Source organism: Ictidomys tridecemlineatus, chromosome 2 (genome assembly GCF_052094955.1).
Source record: "Ictidomys tridecemlineatus isolate mIctTri1 chromosome 2, mIctTri1.hap1, whole genome shotgun sequence".
Classification (NCBI taxonomy): domain Eukaryota; kingdom Metazoa; phylum Chordata; class Mammalia; order Rodentia; family Sciuridae; genus Ictidomys; species Ictidomys tridecemlineatus.
Window position 1 is genome coordinate 176,626,911 of NC_135478.1, and position 24,247 is coordinate 176,651,157.

Here is a 24,247-nt window from a genome sequence, read left to right on the forward strand (position 1 = left end):
CTTTTCTCCCAGATATTGTGTTCCCCTTCCACTTGACCTGTCAAATGTTAGTACTTTCTAAGGTTCTGACTCGGGCGCTTGTGTTCCTCTGCAATATCTCCCTGTGTCAAACTCTCAAAGGGTTAAAAAATAACCTAGTGTTGAGGGTTTCCAAAACTTGTACAGTAGTCCATGCTTTTCTCCTGGCTCCAGATCTACTTTGTTAGGTAGGAGGTTGAGTATCTTTATCTCATCACCCCAGATGTGTCTAATGGCTCCCTCTGCACAAACCCTTCATTACACCTCCTCTTCTAAACTCAGTACTTCTCTGTGGAAATTGTAAATATTTGCTGTTTGTTTCATGAATTCTACCCATCCTATTACCCCAAATTTCATGCATCAAATTAAAATCAACCCCTTTTCCAAAGTTGACAGGGAAAAGTCATGTGACTGAATTATTTTTATGTCTGGATTCTCATACTCTCTAAGAAAATATATTATAATGATAATAGTAACGCTGAGTTCTCTTAAGGTTATTTTGATGCATTTACTTTTGATGAACTTCTTAAGTTGGAGATACAATATCTTAGTTTCTCCTTTTGTTTGGTTGGATGAAGGTAACAAAGAACAGAGAGATAAATGACTTGCCCAAGGCCACCCACTGTCAGCTGTAAGGTCACTCAAGGTTTACCAACTTTCAGTCCAGTGCTCTTTTCACTGTACTATGTTGTTTAAAAGATATTTCTATTTAAGAATAGCTGAACTATTCCTACACACCAAGAAGTCAAATACAGTAAGCATTACAGGACCATAATATAGAACTGGATTTTCACTCTGTGCTCATTACAGTGTCCATTTCACTTTAACACAAATGCCCTAAAGTAGATATTATATTTATTTTCAGATCTATGGTATATTTATGATGTTATTACTATGAAAAAAAATCACCAGCGAAGAGTCTACTATATGATTACTACATTGAAATTTTAAAAGATGTATGCACATGTAAGTTCAAATAAAAATATTCTAACCCGCTGCGTATGGTGGCATACGTCTGTAATCCCAGCAGCTCTGAAGGCTGAGGCAGGAGGTTTGAGAGTTCAAAGCCAGCCTCAGCAACAGTGAGGCGCTAAGCAACTCAGTGAGACCTGGTCTCTAAATAAAATACAAAATAGAGCTGGGGATGTGGCTCAGTGGTTTGTTCCCTTGAGTTCAATCCCTGGTACCGCCCCCTACCAATACTCTTTAAACCTAAAACTATCTATTAACAACATCCTTAATTTCCAATTTATTAGTCTCTTGAAACATATATGAAAGTGTTCAACAAGCTTCTACTAATATAGCAATGTTCAAAAATGTTGGCTGAATCAACTCTCTACTAAACTTCAACTCATATCACCAAGTTTTAGCAATTTTATCTCTTGAGCACTGCTTATGTTTATCTACTTCTTTTCAGACATTTAGCCACCTGGTTCTGGATCTCATCTCCTCAAGACTGTTTCCTATAAAGCCTAGCTTCTGGTTTTACAAGTATATAGGAAATCCTGCTTTAAAAATAATTTCCTAAAGTATGTCTCTGATAACAATGTTTCTTTGCTCAAAAACTGTTCTCATTTAAAAAAAAAAAAAAAGGCCTATTCAGCTCCTTAGCCCATTTATTGATTGGGTTGTTTGTGTTTTTTGGTGTTAAGTTTTTTGAGTTCTTTATGTATCCTAGAGATTAATGCTCTATCTGACGTGTGTGTGGCAAAAATTTGCTCCCAAATATAGATTCTCTTTTTATCTCATTGTTTCTTTCTTTTGCTGAGAAGAAGCTTTTTAATTTGATACCATCCCATTTATTAATTCTTGATTTTATTTCTTGTGCTTTAGGAATCTTGTTAAGGAAGTAGGGGCGTAATCTGATGTGATATAGATTTGGGCCTACTTTTTGCTCTATTAGGCGCAGGCTTTCTGGACTAATTCCTAAGTCCTTGATCCATTTTGAGTTGAGTTTTGTGCATGGTGACAGATAGCGGTTTATTTTCATTTTGTTGTATATGGATTTCCAGTTCTCCCAGCACCATTTGTTGAAAAGCCTATCTGTTCTCCAATGTATGTTTTTGGCACTTTTGTCTAATATAAGATAACTATATTTATGTGTGTTTGTCTCTGTATCTTTCTATTCTGTACCATTGCTCTACATGTCTATTTTGGTGCCAATACTATGCCTTTTTTGTTACTGTAGCTTTGTAATATAGTTTAAGATCCGGTATTGTGATGTCTCTGGCTTCACTCTTCTTGCTAAGGATTGCTTTGACTATTCTGGGTCTCTTATGTTTCCAAATGAATTTCATGATTGCTTTTTCCATTTCTATAAGGAATGATGTTGGGATTTAATTAATAAATGGAAGGGACTCAAACTAAAAAGCTTCTTCTTAGCAAAAGAATCAATGAGGTGAAGAGAGAGCCTACATTTTGGGAGCAAATTTTTGTTACATGTAAGTCAGAGCATTAATCTCCAGGATATATAAAGAACTCAAAAAACTTAACAGCAGAAAAAAAAAAAAAAAAACCAACCCAATCAATAAATGGGCTAAGGAGCTAATAGACATTTCTCAAAAGAAGATATACATTAGATCAACAAATATATGAAAAAATGTTCAACATCTCTAGTAATTAGAGAAATGCATCAAAATCACTTTTAAGATTTCATCTCATGCCAGTCAGAATGGCAGTTATCAAGAATACAGACAACAATAAATGTTGGCGAGAAACGTGAGGGAAAAGGCACACTCATACATTGCTGGTGGGACAGAAAATTGGTGCAACCAATCTGGAAAGCAGTATGGAGTTTCCTTAGAAAACTTGGAATGGGACCACCATTTGACCCAGCTACCTTACTCCTCAGTCTATAGCCAGAAGACTTAAAATAATACTATAGTAACGCAGCCATATCAATGTTCATAACAGCACAATTCACAATAGCTAAACTGTGGAAACAATCTAGATGCCCCTCAATAGATGAATGGATAAAGAAACTGTGGTATATACACACAATGGAATAATACTCAACAATAAAAAAGAATAAAATCATGGCATTTGCAGGTAAATGGATGGAGCTGGAGAATATCATGCTAGTGAAGTAAGCCAATTCTTCCCCCGCTAAAAAAAGCCAAATATTCTCTCTAATAAGTGGATGCTGATCCATAATGGGGAAGGGGGAGGCATGGGAAAAATGGGGAACTGTGATTGGGCAAAGGGGAGAGGGTGGAGAGGTTGCATGGGGGCAGGAAAGATGATATAAGTTGATAGACATCATTACCCTAGGTACATGTATCACTGCATGTATGGTGTGATGTTACGTCGTGTACAACCACTTAAATGAAAAGTTGTGCTGCTACTGTGTACATTAAATCAAAATGCATTTTGCTGTCATATATACCTAATTAAAATAAATAAATTAATTGTAAAAAGGGCTAATTAAGGATAAACTAGTATGATGTGCACACAGTTAACATTCAATGTCAAAATGAATTTGAAGGCTCTTATGAACTTTAATCTATTTTCAATCTACTCTATGTTCTCTGAAAAATCTGTTTCAGCCTTTACTTCCTGAACACATCTATGCTCTCCTCTCAAATGACTAGGTTTGACACATAGTAAACAATGTCTCCCTCAAATTTTATAACTCCTTCAAGAATCAAGATCTCACCTCTTTTTAAAAGCCATCTTGATCCTACCAGTGATCCTACCTCTCTTTGCCTTGCACTGCAATAGCACCTTAACTGTACCTCTTTAGTAGAACTATTTAACCAACACAGCAGACTTTTACTAGTGTACTCTATTTATCCTAAGGATACCGTCGGATTTTTTTTTTCTTTCTATCTGTCGTAGCACTCAGCAGACTTCTCTGCACAAGAAAGCTGACCAGTTATGTATTAGATAATAAATAACTATTAAAAAATAAAATAAAGCTCATTCTAAACTCACTGCTAGTTTTAGTACTCTATAATTTTCAAGTACTAGTAGAATTTGATAAACATTTCCAAATTACTAAATAATTGTTATAAATACCCCTGAAATACATTTTAAGATCTCCATTTATTTTTAATAAAGTTAATTCTATGATTAAAGCAGCAGTAGCCCAGATTATAATTTCTTCCTGGTTTCACTAGAGATGGTTTGAGAGCAAAAAAGCGTAAAAAGAATGTGAATACTCTTCCTTTCATCAAAAGGGCTTCCTTGCTCATCTACAGTTGAAGTTACTGAATCCATATGACAATTGCAAGGGCAAAGATAAGGTAAAAAAGAGTGATCAGGAATTTACAATTCTTGACTTCATTTAGTGAAGAAAATCTGTATATGGAAATATAGCAAATGAAAAATATCCCTTACATAAAACCTATGTGGCAATATAAGTATTGGAAAAAAGATCTTAAATTGTTTTACTAGGGTGGTTAAAAGTTCTGAATCTCCCTGATACTAATCTTTATAGAAAGTATAAACACTGAATTATTATTGCTTATATTCATGAAGGTTTACTATAATGCCATGTTCTTTAATTAAGCAGAATATCATTGAGTTACAAATACCAAACTAAAAAAAATTAGTTTTAGAAAACAAAAATTTAATGGTAGGATGAAAACAAAATTTTACCTGTGTTCTGCAGCTGGAACAGAATAGCCTGGGACAGGATCTTTTGTTCCATAATATTTTTTAATTAGTGCAATTCCTGCTACTGTATCTGTTCCTTTGAAGTTAACCAAATGAGCAGAAGCTCCTATGCCAGCAGTCTGGAAAATCAATGATAAACCAGAAATTCAAAAAGAAAACCCATATTTAACATAGCCTATGTTTAGCATAGCTCCTAAGGGAATTACTGTCTTTAGCTATTTTAAACAGATAATACAAAGATTCTGTTTTTCCCAAACATTTAAGGATTCAACTTTTACCTTCTCAAATAGACCTATTTATTAGTGCCCCACCTTCACTTCCCATCATTCTTCCTTCCTCTATCCTGTCTTATGCTTCTCTATATCATTATTTGACATGTGATGTATTTATTTTATCTGTATATCCATCGATCCTTCCATCAAATGTATCAAGGACTAGGACACTTGTTAGAAGACAAAATAGCAAATGTGTCTTGAACAGAGAGGAACACGTAGTGTTGACTGAATCTTTGGAATTTTAAAAGGTGGTCTATACTAATCCTACTAACATCCAGAAAAGTTTATAGTGGTACTCTACCAGACAACAGAGAGGAACACGTAGTGTTGACTAAATCTTTGGAATTTTAAAAGGTGGTCTATACTAATCCTACTAACATCCAGAAAAGTTTATAGTGGTACTCTACCAGACAATCTACATTTTATTAAATTAGATTTATTTCAGTTTCTTACCTCTTGGGAAGAGACTCCTCTGTAGCCAAAATCATGTAACTTGTATTCCAGACCATCTAAGTTACCAGAAGTTTCTAACAAATATTTGGCCAATATTTTCTTCTGCTCTCTAGAATTTGTGGCCACTGTGATTGGATACCAGGACTGCACAAGAATAGTCTGTTGGAACAAAAATTAACCATAAATATTTAGACATGAAAAATATAGGGTTCTTCCTGAGGAAAATCCTAGCTTTCTCTGGAGGAATGTTCTGGACTTCCACACTATCAGGAATATCAATTAAACATTTCAATTAAACAGTAGGATGCCTACCATGTGCATTTCAGATATAATACAAAGCTCAGTTCTCAAATCAGCAGCAAAGAAGATAAATGCACCAAGCCCTTAATAGTAGAGAACTTCAAGTTACCAAGTTTTTGTATCCAGAACTCCAAAGAAGCAAATATTTTGAAAGACCATGGTGAAGGACCAATTTTCAATCTGTTATGGACTGATAGTTTTATAAAGTACACTCATACCCAGATGTCAAGCAATGTCAAATTATTGTAAAGTTTCTATACATGCTTATTCTTTATTTCTGCATTTAATGTAGGCCTGCAACAAACAGGTCATGAACTAGTACTGGTTTACAGACTATAACTTGAATAGTATCAGTTTAAAGAAGTTACTCATTTATTCCTCTAGGTGGTACAGTATTTTAAGTTTTGTTGGATGTAACATGACTTTTGGTAGTTCATGTACATGAGACACTGAGTTTAGCACTAGAAAATTCTATTTACTATGTTGTGTTTTATATATCCTTAAGCTTTTGTTAAAATTTATTATAAGAAGCTACATAAAACATTTCTGCATATGCTATACAACTGCAAGGTCGCTGACTTATTTTGTAATATAGTGACTATAGGTTCTCATATTAGGAAGTAGAAGAATTGCTAGGTTCCTACTCTTTGGTAAGAACTGTTCCTCCGTTTCTTCTTGTTTCTTAGCTGTCAAGAAACACCAAACAAAGTCTGATGCTTAATCACAGCAATAACATTAATTACTTTGGGTAGGGAATTACTTCTTTCCCATTCTAGGATAATTTCTATTTTTATCATATAAACCTGATAGCATGTTATTTGAAGAAGCTTCAAATCTATTTTAGAAAGAGCTGCTAAAATGACAATGCCTAAGCTGAACCAAAAAATACTTAATTTCTTAAAATTTTACAAAATAAACTTTTAAATACCAGCTAAGTGATCCATAAATAAGTAAAAACAACAAGATTTCATCTTAGACCTGTCAATTTAGTCATTAACAAGTAAAATATAGTATCAGGCTTGGTTAAATTCAGTACATGCAGCTCTTCTCCTAAAGAAATAGTCCATTTCCTCGTCCCTAGATTCAATCAATATGCCTTTGACCAAAAGAATGTAGCAAAAGTCATGTTGTGTGACTTCCAAGAACCTGTTAGGAGGTTTTGAAATTTCTACTCTTGCACTTTGAACTATCCTGCTGTGAAGCAGCCTAGGTTATGGAGGCCTAGTAATGTTCAGCGTTCTGTGCTAAGGCCCCACACATGGGAGTGAGGCAATTTAGAATGCCTAGTTAGAATGCCTAGCTAATGCTGGTACGTAAGTCCAAGTAAGACTACCAGAGGACCATCCAGTGAACCATAGAATCACTGCAAACAATATTTTATTATGCCAGTGTGTTCTGGGGTAGTTTGTATCACAACAGAAAGCTGATGCAACTCCTAACTTAGATCAATCACCTCTAATCTCTGACCATTCTGTTCTTGAAATTCCTTTTTTGATTCTACTGCCAGTGCCTGCGATTTTTCCACCTCTAAACTTTGGTCTCTGTGATTTATTCTTCATATTGCCTCTGGTTATCTATCATTCTAAAGCAAGCTTTATTTATGTTGATTCATTCTTAAAAAAAAAAAAAACTTTAATGGCACTCTACTTCCTGTAGGGAAGAAAAGCCAATTCTATACAATTAATGTTTTCTATTATCTTGCAGTGTTTACCATCTAAAAGTTTATCTTCTACTATACTTTTTACCTTTACAATGCAGCCCTCAATGGACTGTGTGTTCTAAAAACATTGGTCCATGACCTCAACTCTTCTTCACACTTATTTAGTAAGCTTTTAAAGGTACCCCCCCACACACACACATTTCATGATTCCTTAGCAAAATTACCTATTTTTCTGGTACTACTTCAGCATTACTTCTTCATATTAGTGGTTAGTTAAGAATGAATTACCTAAAAATGCCATTAATAAGACATATCTTACTCTAATTTGGGTCCAGCAATTTTTTTTTTTTGGCACATAGCTGGTACTTAATTGATATTCATTTGTTGAATTTAATTCAGTCAACTCTCATTTTTATTCAACTCAGATATCACAATATTATCTAGGAGTATGAGAAAAATATAAAACACAATGTGAAAAAAACTCTAGTTGAGTTATAAAGGTAGAAGATTGACCTTACCCCTCGAAAAATGCCAGGGAAGGAGAGAAATAACTATCAGACACAGTGATCCTTCACATCACCATTTCCTTTCCATAGTCCAACAAAATCAGCTTAAATTATACTCTTAATAAAATCACTCCCCTTTTAAAAAGATCACTGTAGGTGTAAGCAAGGGAAAAAAAGGCAAGTTAGTTTGGGTTAATCTGAGGTCTAATGAAGTAGGCCTTGTTGGAACTTAGCAATGTGCCCACAAATCAAGATAAAATTTTTAGCTGAAAATGAAGATTAAGGTAAATGAACCTATAAATTTCCTTTCAGAGTGTTCACTGTAATGTCATTGTGCAGGATAAGAACTTTGCAGAGTTAAAATTGGTGTGGTACAGAACAAAGGTGGCACCTTCACTGTTCAGTTGTCTGCCCACCTCTCAGGCCTATTTCCCCAGCTATAAAATGATGACATTTCATCACTGTTTATCTATCATTTTTAAATCTTTTTTTTTCTTTTAATACCAGAAAGATATGGTTTTGGTTTTTGGTAGACGAGAGGAGTAAATTTAGCCCAATGTGCTTGCCCCTCAGCCCCTTATATGCCTGAGACACCTTGCAGAACTCCTAGGTATGCTTAATTTTATTTTGAAATCAGATGAGAGGATTCAGCACCAATACTAAAACTAATCAAGCAATTCAGCAATTTTAGTGTATTTTTAAATTCAGTATAGTATTATCAGGTGAATAACAATCAATGAATAGTTATTAATAACCTAAAACATGCATCAGGAAAAGGAAAAGAAAGACTACTTGGTAATATTGTTCAAAATGTTTTAAACCTGGGACATCAAGTTTGTTGGGAGTGGTAACAGATTTCAAATACCAAATGGTAAAAGGGAGTTAGAGATTTATAAGAATAGGATGAATTTCCTCTATCCTCACACAAAACAAAACACCTCACAAAGGATGTAAACTACTACAGAGAAGTCTGTTCTGGAGATAGGACATTAACAGTTAACTTAAAAAAAGGGGGGGTGCTATCAGAAACTACAAGGAATAAAATTAGACCATAATTCTTGTGCCTCAGATAAACATTACTGCCTAGGACTCAAATGATTTAAAATAACATACATTAAAGGTAAATTCAATAAAAATTGTTTCAGATTATAAGCAACTAAAAGCTATGGTCTACATATACTTCTTGGTCAAAATTTAAAAGTCCTATGTTGGATTTATGTTTAATAATTTATTTTATTAAAATGATATATGTATTTGTTAACAAACTATCACTCTAATATGACTGATATAAACCTTTTTACTTTATGGTTTTCTAACAAAAGTACCCAAAATAATAATAGTTATTAAACATTTCTTTTTAATGTATTTTTCACTTTCAGAAGAGGATAAAGGAAACTGTACATGAAGAATGGTAGAATGGTAACTAAATCATTACTTTCATAAGTACTTGCTTAGGGAAGTTCAACTAGACATAGGAACAGTATGAAATCCTCAGTCAGAAAAACTAAAAAGAAAAGAAAATGTTTACACACAGATGATAAATTTTCTTCCTGCCTGGGATTCTTGGCTTTTAAAGCAGAGTGCTAGTCTAGATGATATATTTCAGAACTCTTCTACTCTGTCAGTTTAGTAGCATGATGTGCGTGAGAAAGGCCCTGGGTTTGATCCCCAGTCCTACCTCCACAAAAATGAATGAATGAATGAATGAATGAATCCCCAACAACAACAAAAACTCATAAAAAAACCCTGTTCTACTAATAATACTATTCCTTCAAAATCAAAATTTGCCAGTATAAAACTAGTAAGATACACTCTCTTTTCACAGTTAACTCTATATAGCATACAACCTATTAAAACCTTATTGAATTAATTGTACATTTTACTATTATTGACCTGTGATGAGTTTATGGTCTGTCAAGATTCTAACAGTGTTTTAACTTGGTCAAAAATGTTATTTCAAAACATTTCAAACATATTCTTGAACTTCTTGCTTTTCCAAAGTTTTCTCAGTCTTTAAAAGTGAACTTCAAATATATTATTTTACATCATAACCAATTATTTTAATCAATAAAATTATTAGAGTTAGTTTTAACAATGAAGTAAACAACTTTCAGTAAGGTGGTATTTCTGTATTTACTTGCTACAGTATTTCCTCTTATAGATAAAATTCGTATTAAAATGTTATGAAACTAAATAGATTACCATTATCATAACTGTGACTATGTGAAAACACATGACTACTTAGGTATATATGCAAAGAAAACAAAAAAGCTTTATAATGTAGACTAATACCCCATAATGTGCCTGTCTCTTAGTTTTGGAAATTAACCATATGAATAGTGAATCTTGCTTGTGTTATTAAATGAGAAGTTGAGAAATATCAAATAGTAGACTCTAGTGCCTAAACATCAGAGAATATAAAATAATTATTAAAAGCTAAAATAAAATTCCACTAGTCTGAATGGAACAGAATATCCATAAAATGTATTATGTACCTTTGCTAATTTTCTAACTTTGCTCTACTATACGTTTATAATTACAACTAAAAAAATGGAAGCTAATTGAACTTTAAAAATAATAATTCTCCAATTTTATTTACATAAAAATCTTAGAACATTAGAATTCAATGGAAAGAACCTTAGAGAGCATTTAACCCAACCGTCATTTTATAGATGAGGAAACTGAGGCCTGGAAGAGTTATTGAACTGTAGAAAATTATGTAACTTTATTAGTAGCAAATTCTCAACTAGAATCAGTTCAATAATAGTAACCTTCAATTATTATTAAATAAGAATTTTTTAAAAAACAAAAACAATTCACCTCAATCCAATTTGTAAGCCAGTAGCACTCTGGATCAGTGTTTTCCACTGTGAAAAGAACGTTTCCTCTGGGAATGACAGACCCTTCAGGAACAGCCTTTACTTCTATTGGAAGATGCCCATCGTACTTCTGGTAGGAAACAACAATGCATTCATTCATTCATTCAACAGACAATGCTCAACTGCCCATTTTATTAATGTTCTTTACATTTTACAGAAGCTAAATTCATTGTTATAGAAACAGCAATCACAGATGCTGTTATACTGTTACACCTACCACTAAAAGAGGTAGATAATTCCAAACTAATCAAAACCAGTTTTCCCCCTACTTGTTCAGAAAACAAACAAACAAAAAGGATGAGTTTATTTTTCTAACATTTGAAAAATATTCTAAGAACACTAATTTTATTCTGTACAGGTCATTTCCATAATATAAAGGCTAAAGACAAAGATAAAATAAAGGATTGCTATGAAGGATAAAACAAAGTGGAGAGAAGAAAGGAGTAGAGAGGATGAGAGAGAAAGGAAGGAGGCAGATTTCTGCAAAAGAACCTTAAATAAATTCTTTATTCTGATAGTAGACCTGAAATCATGAGATAGCCAATCTCAGCACTTGGTGATGACTTAAGGAACTTCTTACTACTATAATAATTCCCTTCAAATTAGGCTGAGAGTTAGTCCGCTATATAATATGTTACTAGGTATTTAAATGTACACCTCCCCAGCTTTATGCCCAAGGCTGTGGTTAACTTTTGGCTAGGAAGTCATGTTATTTCAAAAAGCCTAATAATTTATGTGATTTGGAACAAGATAATTGAATATGTGTGTGAGAAAGAATATTCATAACGAGAATATTCTGCATGATGTAGCATGAAAGTACTCTCCCTTACAAATCCTGCCTTGGATTCAAAAGCAAACGGAAGACCTAGGGCAAGTCATTCAACAGCTCTAGGTCTCAGACTCTGTAAAATGGGGCTAGACAAGATACTTTCTAGAGAATCTGATTCTCTAAGATTTCCTGAACACATAACCCAGCAATGATGCACCACTCTGGAAGTAATAATAATAAGCACAGGACCTAATTGATTGCTGTGTTTTATTCTCACAACATATCTTACAAAGAGAAATGAGGCAAGTGCAGCCCAAAGACTTTATTGACCTTATTTAAGATATGCAGCACAGTGTGCTTCTCTAACTTTTTCATAGGTACATAATTACCTAAGAGTAAAACTCAGTATTTTAATATAGGCATGAAAGTTAAAGTGATTATTGTGTTTGACAGTCTATATAATGTAAGAAAACTTTCATTTTTGAGACGTAAATTAACACAACATTGTGAGATGCTAACAGATTCTATTCCCAGACTATCTATATAATACAGAAACCATCAAAAGACATTCAGCTCTTATGATTCAATTCCCATTTCTTGGCATTTAAGAAGTTTAAGCAATAAATTTAAACACACCAGACATTATTTAAAGTACAATAAAGAATAAAAATCAACTTAGTGGATCTATACTAAAACATTCTAACTTTAGTGAGGGAAATGTCCCAGAATTATTATGTAGTGATAGACTTAGGGCATCTATTTTCAGTCAAAAAACAGAATGAAATTTTAAAATTCCCAAATAGCCATGTCTTTTCTTAATTATTAATTTATTTTCACAAATAATTACATGTTCTTAGGTATATTTTCAAGAATGGATCAAACTACCTTTCCAAAAAAAGTTGTTATTTAAATTATAATTCATTCATATAATAAATTACCTAGACCTACTATAGATCATGTGCTAATGATTTACATGGAGGTAGAAAAATCAAAATGTTACAGGAGTACATTTTAACAAGAATGTCTAATACAGCAATTATATTCAGATTGCAAGCAGAAAAGAACTATAATTACAGTCTAGCCTTCTATTCAAAATCCTTCACAAGAAATTTTGAACTAAATACAAAACAAAAACAGATCAAAACACAAAACCACTTTTTTACCTCAAGAATGTAGTTCCAACCCTTTTCATTAAAGACATCATCTTGGAAATGTTCTTTGTATACCTCTTTGGCTTCCTGGATTTTCTCTTTGGTTACTACTTTACCTAAAAGGATACACATGTTCTATTTATATTTCTAAACACATTCTGTGAGTTGCTGAATTGTCATAGCATTAATGTCTTCAGATATTTCACCCATTCCATGGGTTAAAACAAATAGCAACAGGTTAAATGACTCATGTAGAGTCAACAGCAATCAGAAAAGAAACTTGTACTTCTAATCACTCACTCTAAGCATAAAGGTTAATTTATTTTAAAAGCAGACGCACAATAGAAAAAATTATTACTTATACTAGTTTTTAAAAAATCACAATAAATTATCTATTATTTTAGATACTCTTTGAGATGATTCAAACATTTTTTATGTTTTCTAGCAGAACATTCTCACTTTATTCATAAAGAATGTGATATCTTCAGGACTAGTAATCTAGTAATTTTTGCCCACCCCTGAATACATTTATTCTTTTGGCTATAATACAAGGCTAATAATAGTAGAGTACCTACTTAGAGGATGATTGTGAGCTAAAAAAGACAGAACAATTTATAATAATGCTGGTCTAGAGCACGCAATCAATACATTTTGCTTAACCATATATAATATCTTATAAAGTTTTAAAGCTATAGAGCTCAATTGAGTATATCATTGATCTTTGGAAGCTATAAAGTTAACTAGTAAACTCATTTAATATACCTTGGGCAACCTTGCCACAAAGAAGTACTTCTGATATCTAGCTAGATTTTCAATAGCATAGCACATCTGAACTGTCTGATCTTAAAATAACCAAGAAAATGGAAAAGACTTATCATTTGTATAAAATTAAACTTAACCTATATTCAATTTTAAAATTATTTTTATTATAAAAGTTGCAAGATGTATAATGTCTTTGGGAATTGTTTTCTCCCTAGAAATATGATTATAAAATAGATTAGAAATAACTTTTCAAATAATAAAGCACAGAAATTCTTGGGGGATTTCCTGGTTTTAAAATGCATTTGAAAATAAGTCCACAATTATAGGTAGTTTTGAAAAATAAGTCTTGAAGGTAAAACTGAGTAGTATAATTCTAGTTATAATTGCTATCATAATTCAAAATGAGTTTCCAAGTCAATAAATTCTAACTTTGAATTAATGACTAAAGACTATTAGCAGACCAGATTAGCTTTTGAACATTACTTTTCAAATTTTATTCCAAAACTTATTGGTTTCAGAAAACCTTTCTCATACTGAGGACACCAAGCATAAACGCCAAATTCTAAGATATAATGCATTCAAATTAACAGATTAAAAAAAAGATTCTAAACAGACTCTAAATACTTAAAAGTAATTAAGGATTGGGGATATAGCTCAGAAGTAAAGCACTTGCCTAGCATGTGCATGCCCTGGGTTCAATCCCCAGCATCACAAAACAAAAATAAAATAATTAAATATCAAAATTAGACTATTAAAAATTACTTCAAATATTATAACAATATAGAAAAAAACATGAAGTTACATAAAAGCAGTATTTTAAATGTACTAGGAAAAGTAGTACCTTTTAAGTACTTATTAAGAATGTACTGCAACCCATAAAATACTGTTTCCTCGTATTTCACCTTCCTTACTTTGGAGTTTTCAGTCTTCTTTTCACGGCATTCAAAGTAGGAATAAACTTTACTTGTATTGGGTGGGTACTGTTTATAGTGAGTAACCTATATAAAGAAAAACACTTTAGTTAGAAAACACCAGAAAAGGGCTGGGCATGTAGGCTGCATGATAAATGTTGGCCTAGCATATGTGAGGCCTTGGGTTCAATTCCCAGCTCCACCAAAACAAGATGAAACCATCAGAAGAATAGAACATAAGTCATAACAGAAAAGGCTTGAGGTTATTTCAAAACCTGGGAAACTACTTGCTATTGATCAGCTTCTTTTCCTGGCCATATGGAATTAAAAATAAGTATTTTAATAGTTCAGTATCTTAAAATCAAAACCAAAAGAGACTACCAAATTTTATAAACAACAAGACTGAACTCAAGTAGGTACAAAGCTTCTAAATTGGAAAAAGGATTTCAATTGGTCTTGAGGAACAGTCAGCCATTCATTCAGAAAACAGAAGCAGCTTCCTGGGGAGCAATCATACAAAATAATGAACTGAAACTTAGCAATTGGACACATAATGTATTTGTATTCCTTATCTGAAGCACTTGGGACCAGAACTACTTCTCAAATATTTATATATAATTATGAGATCTTTTAGACAGAAACAAATTCTTAACACAAAATTCATTTGGATTTTATATATACCTCATATAGTGCACCCATGTTTTGAGTGCAACCTGTCACATGAGGTCAGGTGTGGCCTTTTATCTTTATGATATCATGTTTGTGCTCAAAAGTTTTGGATTTTGCAGCTATTAAGAATACAAATAACAATAAATGTTGGCAAGGATGTGAGGAAAAAGGCACACTCATATATTGCTGGTGGGACTGCGAATTGGTGCAACCAATCTGGAAAGCAGTATGGAGATTCCTTGGAAAATTTGGAATGGAACCATCATTTGACCCAGCTGTCCCACTCCTCAGTTTATACTCAAAGGACTTAAAAACAGCATACTACAGTGACACAGTCACATCAATGTTTATAATATTCACACACACACAATTCACAATAGCTAAATTGTGAAACCAACCTAGCCCTTCAATAGATAAATGGATAAAGAAACTGAGGTATATATATGCAATGGAATATTACTCAGCATTAAAAGAAAATAAAATCATGGCATTTGCAGGCAATTAGATGGAGCTGGAGATATCATGCTAAATAAAGCAAGCCACCAAAAATCAAAGGCCAAATGTTTTCTCTCATAGGTGAATGCTGATCCACAATGGGGGAGAGGGTGTGGGTGCGGGGAGAGCATGGGAAGAATGGAGGAGCTTTAGATAGGGGAGGGGGCCTGTGGATAGGAAAGATGGTGGAATGAGATGGACGTCATTACCCTAAGTACATGTATGAAGACATGAATGGTGTGACTGCTTTGTATACAATCAGAGAAAAGATTATATGTGTACTGTGAATTGAAATGCATTCGCTGTCATGTATAACAAATTATAATAATAAATGAATAAATAAATAAAAATATGAATAGGTTTCAGCACAAATTTCTTAGAATCTCAAAAATTATCTGCTTTTGTTTAAAGAAAATAAAAAGTAAGTGTCATAATTTGAGTTTTATTTTAGTTTTCTCCACATTAAAACATGTCACTAATAACAAAACAAGGAGAAGAATAACATGTATTTGCCTGGTTGAAAGAAAGGAATCATAAAGCTTTAAAGTTTATAGTATAAGGTGAATCATGACAATAATGGAATAAATCTTTGTGGACTAAATTTCATGGATGACTACTGTAAACAGAAATTATTTTCTTGTTTAGTTCTGGTCTCAAGTTTAGGAAAGCCAACGTTTTCTTTGACTGCACAGCTCAATCTCAGTAAATCTTGGCTCTATCCTAAAGATAGTTTAGCACAAGCATTCCAAAATGAATGCATGTTCATGGTCACTTTCTGAATGGCAATCCTCTGTTCCCTCTCCAATGAAGCATACTTACAGTTTCCTTTCTGTTGCATACAGGCAATCTTGGGGTCAAATCTTTATAATAATATGTGATCTGAGAGCCTAGGTTCTTCAGGAGACTAAGAACCCTGTTTTGCTCAGTTATAAGAGATATCTGATATCTGGGCTTCAGCAATACTTAAATGTACATGTTTGGGCTTTTTAAGGTCACAACCTAGGGAATGTTATCACAGTCAGTTTAAGTAGCTAAGTGAGAAAGCTAATACAAAACTCACAGCAATTAAAACAAATTTCAAAATAAGATAAATATATTTATGAGTGATATTTCAGAAATAAATACCATAAGATCATTACCTCAACTACTTAAAAAACACATATCAGAAAAACCTCCATCTAAAAATATACCCAAGGTTATGTAAAAATGAAATGTACAGTTTACAATCTAATAACTCCAACTCTTTTAGTGGAGGTTAAGTAGGGAGACAGAAGAAAAGTCACTCATGATGAAGTCAAATTTGAAAACAAGGTCTAGATCACATAGTGCAAGTTTATAAAAGTCAGATCCACAGGTAAGATTTCTCAATAGCCTGACCTTCTTTACAGTTCAGATATTTAACAATGCATCTTACAACAGATTTAAAAGCATTACAAGGAGCTGGGGTTGTGGCTCAGTGGTAGAGCACTCACCTCGCTTGTGCGAGACCCTGGGTTCAATTCTCAACACCACATACAAAAATAAACAAGTGAAATCAAGATGTTGTGTCCAACTACAAGTAAAAAATATTTAAAAAAAAAAGCATTATAAGACTAATTATTTGCCTCTTCTGAGAAAGGAAGACAATGGAAATGTCTTTGAATACTCCATCAGGATCTAAAATTATACTAAAAATTTTCCATCAGACAAATACAGTTCTGGACAATAATTACTAATGTTTATAATTTTGAAGTCTTAAATTAGGCTTACTCACCTTTCCTTAAGTATGAAAACAAATTATCATTTAAAATACAAAATTAGTTTCTAGTCTGTTTAGTCATACATAAAGTATGTTCTAAAATCTTAGAGAATTTATGAAAACTGTTTCAGAGAATAGAGGTAAAGAATTTAAACTGTTTAGGCAAAGTCACAAACGAAAGTATTATTTACTATTAACTGTCTGCTAACACCTTAAAAGTCTGTAGACTACAGAGCATGTTTAGATATATTTATATGGTATATATACATTGTTTAAAGTCAAAAAAATTTTAAGCAGAGTTTCTTAGTAAATATTCAAAGAATTCAATCAGTAGATGGCAACTCTTTGTTTTGCTAATTTATTGTCCTCTTCATTTTATTTTCTGCTAAACTGGACACTCTGAACATCATCAGAAAATGGGATGATATGACATAAATCAAGAAATAGTTATAAACAGTTAATACGTTCACAAATATATACCCAGGACCTACTATGTATCAGGCATTACTATGTTTCAGATGCAGAGGACTGGCAAGTAAAATAGACATGGTACTAATTCTCACAGGGTTAATGAAGGCTTAACTGGGGGGAAGAGAAAAATAATATATAAACAATAATTTCAGATCAAGATGGATGCTATGAAAAATGAAGAGAGAATGATGAGCTAGGGGGACTTGGTTAGTCTTCTATGAGGTGACATGAGCAAGGCCTAAGTGACAGACAGAAAATGCTTTAGTATGAGGGATAGAACAGAAGGCAGGCCAGTGTGGTGGGTTCTTAGAAATCAGAGGTAGGCAGACATACAGATAAGATCATTGGCTAAATAGGGTACTACAAGGAGTTTTGATTTTAAATTAAGCTGGGGTGAATATGATCTAGTTCACATTTTATTTTTTTGATGTTGGGGATTGAACACAGGGCCTTGTCCATGCTAAGTACATGTTCTACTACTGAATTGTATCACCAGCCCGTGATTCAAATTTTAAAAGAATCAATCAGCTTGGTGGTACATGGAGAATGGATTACAGGATGCTCAGAGTGAAAACAGGAGTTAAGAGACTACTGCCCAATGCTAGACATGTTGAAAGAAGTGAACCAGTATTTTTGGAGGGAAAAAAGAGAACTAGGCTGAGGGGCTGGATATGGAAAATAATGGTAGGGAAGGATTAAAGATGCTTTTTAGTTTTTTTGGTTAAGCAAGTAGGTTAATAATGGCACCATTCATTGAGACAGGGAAGCCAAGACTGGGGGAATGGGTGGAGAAATTGAGAGCTCAGTTTTATATATTAAGTAATACAAACAAGAAGTTTCACAGTATTCAGAAATAAAGTGAACACAAAAGGAAGCTCCTAAATCATGTTAACTTTTTAGTACTACTTTAACTTCTATCACTAGAGAAGATTCTACAATAAATATAAAATTCTTCACCATATATAGAGAAAGAGAAAATATCTGATAATGTCCTCGGCCAACCTTACCATTAACAAAAGTTTCCTAAACTGGCATGGTCCTCCTGCAGGTAACAGAATGCCACTTATACAATAATACATGTATGGTAAATACAGACACACAGGAAAATGTAGCTTTTCAACAGAATTTAATTTCAGTTATGTGACTGACTTAGCTAATGAAAGTTAAGCTTCTAAAAATTATTAAACTTGATAATAATAACTGATCTTATTTAACTGCCTAGATCAAGGTTCTAACTCTATATAAAAAGCGGCAGCTTTTTCCACTATGAAGTGCTGGCCAATCAACTAAATAAAAAAAATATACATATATTCTCAAGGTTATATATCCTTGTTCCAAGTATGACAGTTGAAAAAAAAATATGAGGCATATTTAAGATGCATACAATCTTTCTGAGAGGTGTAATTTTATCTAGATGTTTCTCTAGATGTCTCATGATGTTGATGTCTTTCTATAAGATGTTATTCCAAGATCTTTCCTCCCACAATAGGATCACATGGCCAAAGGCAATGACTACTAACCTAATTTTTCATACTTTTATTTTTGAGAGGACATAACAAAGAACAATCATTAAGATAAATAAACAAATAAATACACACATAAAAGCAGAAGAGGTAACATAGCCAAGGTCATACAGCAAGTTATGTTGTTATACAACACCTGAAAGTATCAGAAAAGGATCTACTAGCCCCACACTGGTCAGGACTTTGTGCTTCTCCAAACTGAATGTGCTTACCAGGCACAGTGGCTCATGTCTGTAATCCCACAGGCTCAGGAGGCTGAGGCAGGAAGATCACAAGTGTGAGGTCAACCTCAGCAACTTAGCAAGACCCTGTCTCAACAGACAAGATCTTCCATTAATATGCTCCAAAAAAAATAAATAAAAAGGGCTGTGAATATAACCTAGTAGTAAAGTGCCTCTGAGTTCAATCTCCAGAACCAAAACAAAACAATCGAATTAAAAAAATATGCCCTAAACAGAAAAGTCATAAACAATTCTTCTTTTCAGTATTATTTAGGATTACTCAAGTCCTGGAAATCTGTTGCCCCTGAAAATAATTCATTGCTCTTCAGCTATGAAGCACTAAACACTTCTAAGTATGGCTTAAGAATTTGGGGGTTAAATTATTTGGGGGAAAGAGAGAAATTCCAAAGATGTCTATGTATGATCATTATATTGCTTCTCTTAAACCTCCTGGTGCAAAATTTCTAATCACTTTTACCTCCTTTGCCACTCCTTCAAATCAAATTTCATCAGTTCATAAAGGAGGACATCAGCTGCTTGTACTTTCTTAAGTTATTATGAGATTATTACTGACCAATTTATCTACTATAAAGTAAATCCTTATTTATATGATTTTTGTTGCCCAAGTTTTCCTTGTAACTTATAAAACTTACTGGGAAATTTGAAATATATGCAAAATGTCACAAATATCTATATGGATCCACAACAAGAAAACACAGGTAGTCTCTAGGGTACAAATTGAAGCAGCTGCCCCCTCCACATGAGGCTCAGGCTGCCAAGTACATTATTATGCCAGCACTTTAGTATTAGTTCAGAAGCAGTTAGACAGAGGCAACTATGAAAAACAGGAACATCTCAGAGGATAATACTAGGAAGAACTAACTTCCCTATATGGTAATTCTCATCTTTCTCCAAATCTTTTCCTTAAAAAAGCTCAAACTTCTAAGATTTGTTAATTCAGTCATTAGAGGAAATAAAATCTTCCTTCCTAAATTCTTATTTATTCATCACTATAAATAAAAGTTCTTGAAAAATTCTCTGAATTTCCAATATTTAATAAATGAATAGTTGAAAATGTGCTCAGTTCTAGATTAACAGCTTATAAATGATCTTCTGAGAAGCAAGCTACATTGGACAGCACATTTTATAACCAATGTGAGATGTGATTTAAAGTGTACAACGCCTAAGGATTAGTTTGTGTACTATCTGTCTTTTCCAATTACAGTACAATTGACAAGCTCTTCCATTAATTTGCTACAGGAAAAATGTTCAGAAATGTTAAAACTATTTTCTGCTGTGGTTTATTACTAGCAATTATATATACCAGGAGTGGGATTAAACCAGAAAAGCAACTAGAAAAAAAAAAAATCAACATATTTGGCTGTCCTCATCAACACTTCTAGTTACTTAGTTCCCTACTTTAATTGGCCAAAAGTTTTTAAGAAACTGATATGGACACATAACATTCTTATACAATTTCCAAATAAAAGTTTTATTACTTTTAACCTCATTATTATTATTTATCTCTCTTCTTTACCTAAGGTAAAAAGGTTAAATAAAACAGAAAACAGGCTACAGGGACCACTAAAAACCCAATTTTAAGGAAAAATGAAACTTACAGACTAATTGTTACCGTGGAACACACAATCTGTTTTAGTATACTGCTGTAACCCCTTGGTATAAAACAAATCAATCTGGATCCTCTTGAGGGATTTCTTGAGGGGAAAAAGTGAAAGCTAGTACTAAGGTGAAAATCTTCTGGAAAGACTTCATATAAGACAGGGAATAAGATATACCAGCTTGACTTGAAAATGGACAGGAATGGGGCTGGGAATGTGGCTTAGGCGGTAGCGCGCTTGGCTGGCATGTGTGCGGCCCGGGTTCGATCCTCAGCACCACATACCAACAAAGATGTTGTGTCCGCCAAGAACTAAAAAATAAATATTAAAAATTCTCTCTCTCTTCTCTCTCCTTTCTCACTCTCTCTTAAAAAAAAAAAAGAAAAGAAAATGGACAGGAATGAAATTTATTAAATGAGTGCAAATTCTAATAGTGTAGATAAGTATGACTTGGCAGGAGATTAGAAAGCTTCAAGGTAATTCACTATTCTAATTAAACGTATTCCAGAAAATTGATGTTAAACCAGTTTTACATTCTTCATATATAATGCCTAGAAGAACAGCACTCCCTTTTGTTTTTAGGCTAGACTTAACTTCCATGAACATTTCTCATTTACAATTCAATCACTGCATAAGCCAAAACACAACAAAAAATCTGAAAATTATTTTAAAGATTTAGTTAAGGCAATATTCTACAAAACCATTAATGAGACATTTCTAAAATCACTACTCAGGATACCATAAACATTACACTTGAACCGAGAGAACAGAAGCAGGTTTTAGGGTCAAGTGAAGGACCATACTTGATATTATAATGGTCACGCAATAGTGTAGATTTCCACTTTAAAATTTCATTTGAAAGATCACAGTGTTGAATCTTGGCTCTGTTTAAACGAAAACATATCTAAGTACTATTAACATAATCATAAAGCAACTGCAAAGAAATGGACAAAACAGAACTTAAGCAAAATGGAATTCTCTAAAAAATACTCTTCCAATACTGGAGTATTAAAATCAAAAAGGAAACAAAAACATGAAAGTATAATGCTTCATCATTATATTCCAATGCCCCATGTTAAAAGGTAAATACTAAAATTTAAAACTAAAATTTATTTTGTGCAAGTGGGTTTTCTGGTCTGACATCTCACCTTTTAGGTGTTTTTGCTAACAAAAGTTGGCCAAAGTATAGTCCAGTTTATTTGAAATAATTTGAAAACTAAGAGAAAGAGTATTTGCTAGATTTTCCCCTAGTTTCTCCTTTGCTAATGTGTGTGAGTTTCAAATAAAATTAATGGGACAGTTACACATGCAAGTGTCCAATAAGCATACGAAGCAATGTTGTGTCATTTCCCTCTCTACAAGTTCTCCAGTGTTAAAACTCCAGTTCCTCTACCTCCTCGTGTTTCACTTTCCTTTTCACAGAAATCCTAGTGACCTCAAAGGTGTAAGAGCACATTGGCTTCTGCCACAAGGGACCAGAAGTGATCACTAGGTGCAAAGGAGTTTGAAACGCAGCCCAGTGGAGTAGGATGGGGGAGAATCCAGCAAGGCTACCGGGCACAACATGTGTCCTCCGCACCGGAGCCAAAGGATCAGGAACGTGGCTGCTCCAGCGACCCTAGCAGGACCTCTCCCACCTCTTACTCAGGAAAAGGACATACCTGCCCAGCAAGGGGCGAGCGCGCGGGATCGGCTCGGCAGGGAAAAGCCCTCTCCTCCCTCCACCGCTGTGCTCCAGAGGCCGTTACCCAACTGGTCCAGTCCTCGGACGAACCCTCGTCCAGGCCAACCCAGCCCGGGGCCAAGAGGCCCGCTCCAGAAGAGGCTGTGGGCGCCGGCACGCCGGCGGGCTCCGCGGGAGCCCCGAAGCCCGGCGCCCCGACCCTGGCCGCCCCCCCCACACACCGCACAGCCCCAGGCCCCGCCTCCTGCCGTCCATCCCTCCATCCCTCCTCGACCCACCTCTACTCCACTGCGGCGCCAGCTCCACCTGCCCCATCCCGCGGCCGCCGCCGCGCCTTCCCGCGGGGCCGCCTCGCGCTGTGCCCCCAGACCCGGCCGCCGCAGTCTCGTGCTCGTCCCTGACGCGCCCCCAGTCCTCCCCTGCCCCAGCCCCGAACTGTACCTTGTAGGAGTCGGTGGCCAGGAGGATGTTGAACTCGGCTTCTGCCGCAGCATTCATCTCGGGCCGGAGTAGAGGGGGCGCGCGCCGTGAGCTCCCCAGCGCGGCTGCGAGGAAAGAGAAAAATGGGCTTCACCGCGCTCCGTTGCTTAAGTCACCGCTCGGTCTGAGGAGGAGGAGGGAAAGGGGGAGGATAGAGCGTGGGGAGGGGCCAGGGAAGGGCGGGACGGGAGTCGTGACGCGGCGGGGGCGGGGGCGACGGCGGCGGTGGCTCACACGTTAGGGTCGGCGTTGTCCAGCGGCCTCCTAACTCGGTTCCCCGCCCCGCCCACCCCGGGAGACGGGAGGGTGGGCCGCGGGGCGCTGCTGCGCGTGCGCAGGCGCAGGGGGCGGGGCGGCGGGGAGGACGTGAGGCACGCGCTCTTCCTCGGAGACGCCTGACCCGGGAAGCTCGAGCGGCCTGCCGCCTGGGCGCGTGACCTGGGCCCTCGCCTCGGTTTCATTTCTCGACCAGCGCGGAGGGGCGGGACCTGGGGGGCGTTCCCAGCCTCGCCCCTCTTGCAGGGAGCCAATTCGCCCGCGCCAGTTGGGATTTTTCTGCCCCTCTACCCAGTCCAGGCGGGTTCTCCGAGTCCACCTGAAACCCTGAGGGCCTCCCACCGCTCCCGCCTGGACTCCGCACGCGCTCAGTTACCTTTGTCTCCCTCTTGGATTAAGGATGAAGCTCTTGGCCCCATCCTTAACATCTTAGCCCTCTGTTTAGAATCCGAGGAGCTGCGGTGACGAATGAGGTCTGAGGGTCCTTTAATTTGACGCGTGTACTCCGCTTTCGTCGAGTCCGGTGACTGAGGTCTTAGATCCTTTGAAGGATGCCTTGACTTTCCTGGAGAAAATTGCCCATTTCGTAAGGTGGAGGTTGAATACAGCCTTCACAGCTTTTGAAGGGACACGATCTAATTGAATCTAATATTGCCGGGAAGTAAAAGGCAGCCAGCCACGGCTTTGATAGCGTGCGAAACTGACTTTTTATTATCCTTATACTTGTTAAATCCTGGAAAACGAGTTTGCGACCCCCAAATAAAGAAGTG

General features: G+C 35.4%; 1 protein-coding gene across 2 annotated transcripts in view; it reads right to left on the minus strand.

Annotated features, from left to right (window-relative positions):
* Positions 1 to 23,352, minus strand: part of Nampt (nicotinamide phosphoribosyltransferase) — a 37,508-nt gene extending 14,156 nt beyond the window's left edge. Inside the window, exons 1-6 of one of the 2 annotated variants that reach the window (XM_078040236.1) lie at positions 23,163 to 23,352; positions 14,232 to 14,388; positions 12,641 to 12,744; positions 10,650 to 10,778; positions 5,364 to 5,522; positions 4,618 to 4,754 (exon numbers count right to left, since the gene is read on the minus strand). In XM_078040236.1, the coding sequence (XP_077896362.1) occupies positions 4,618 to 4,754; positions 5,364 to 5,522; positions 10,650 to 10,778; positions 12,641 to 12,744; positions 14,232 to 14,388; positions 23,163 to 23,219 (743 nt within the window). In that variant the 5' untranslated portion in view covers positions 23,220 to 23,352. The remainder of the gene's footprint in view (positions 1 to 4,617; positions 4,755 to 5,363; positions 5,523 to 10,649; positions 10,779 to 12,640; positions 12,745 to 14,231; positions 14,389 to 23,162) is intronic. The other variant, XM_078040235.1, reaches the window with a different exon arrangement.
* Positions 23,353 to 24,247: the final 895 nt, after the last annotated feature.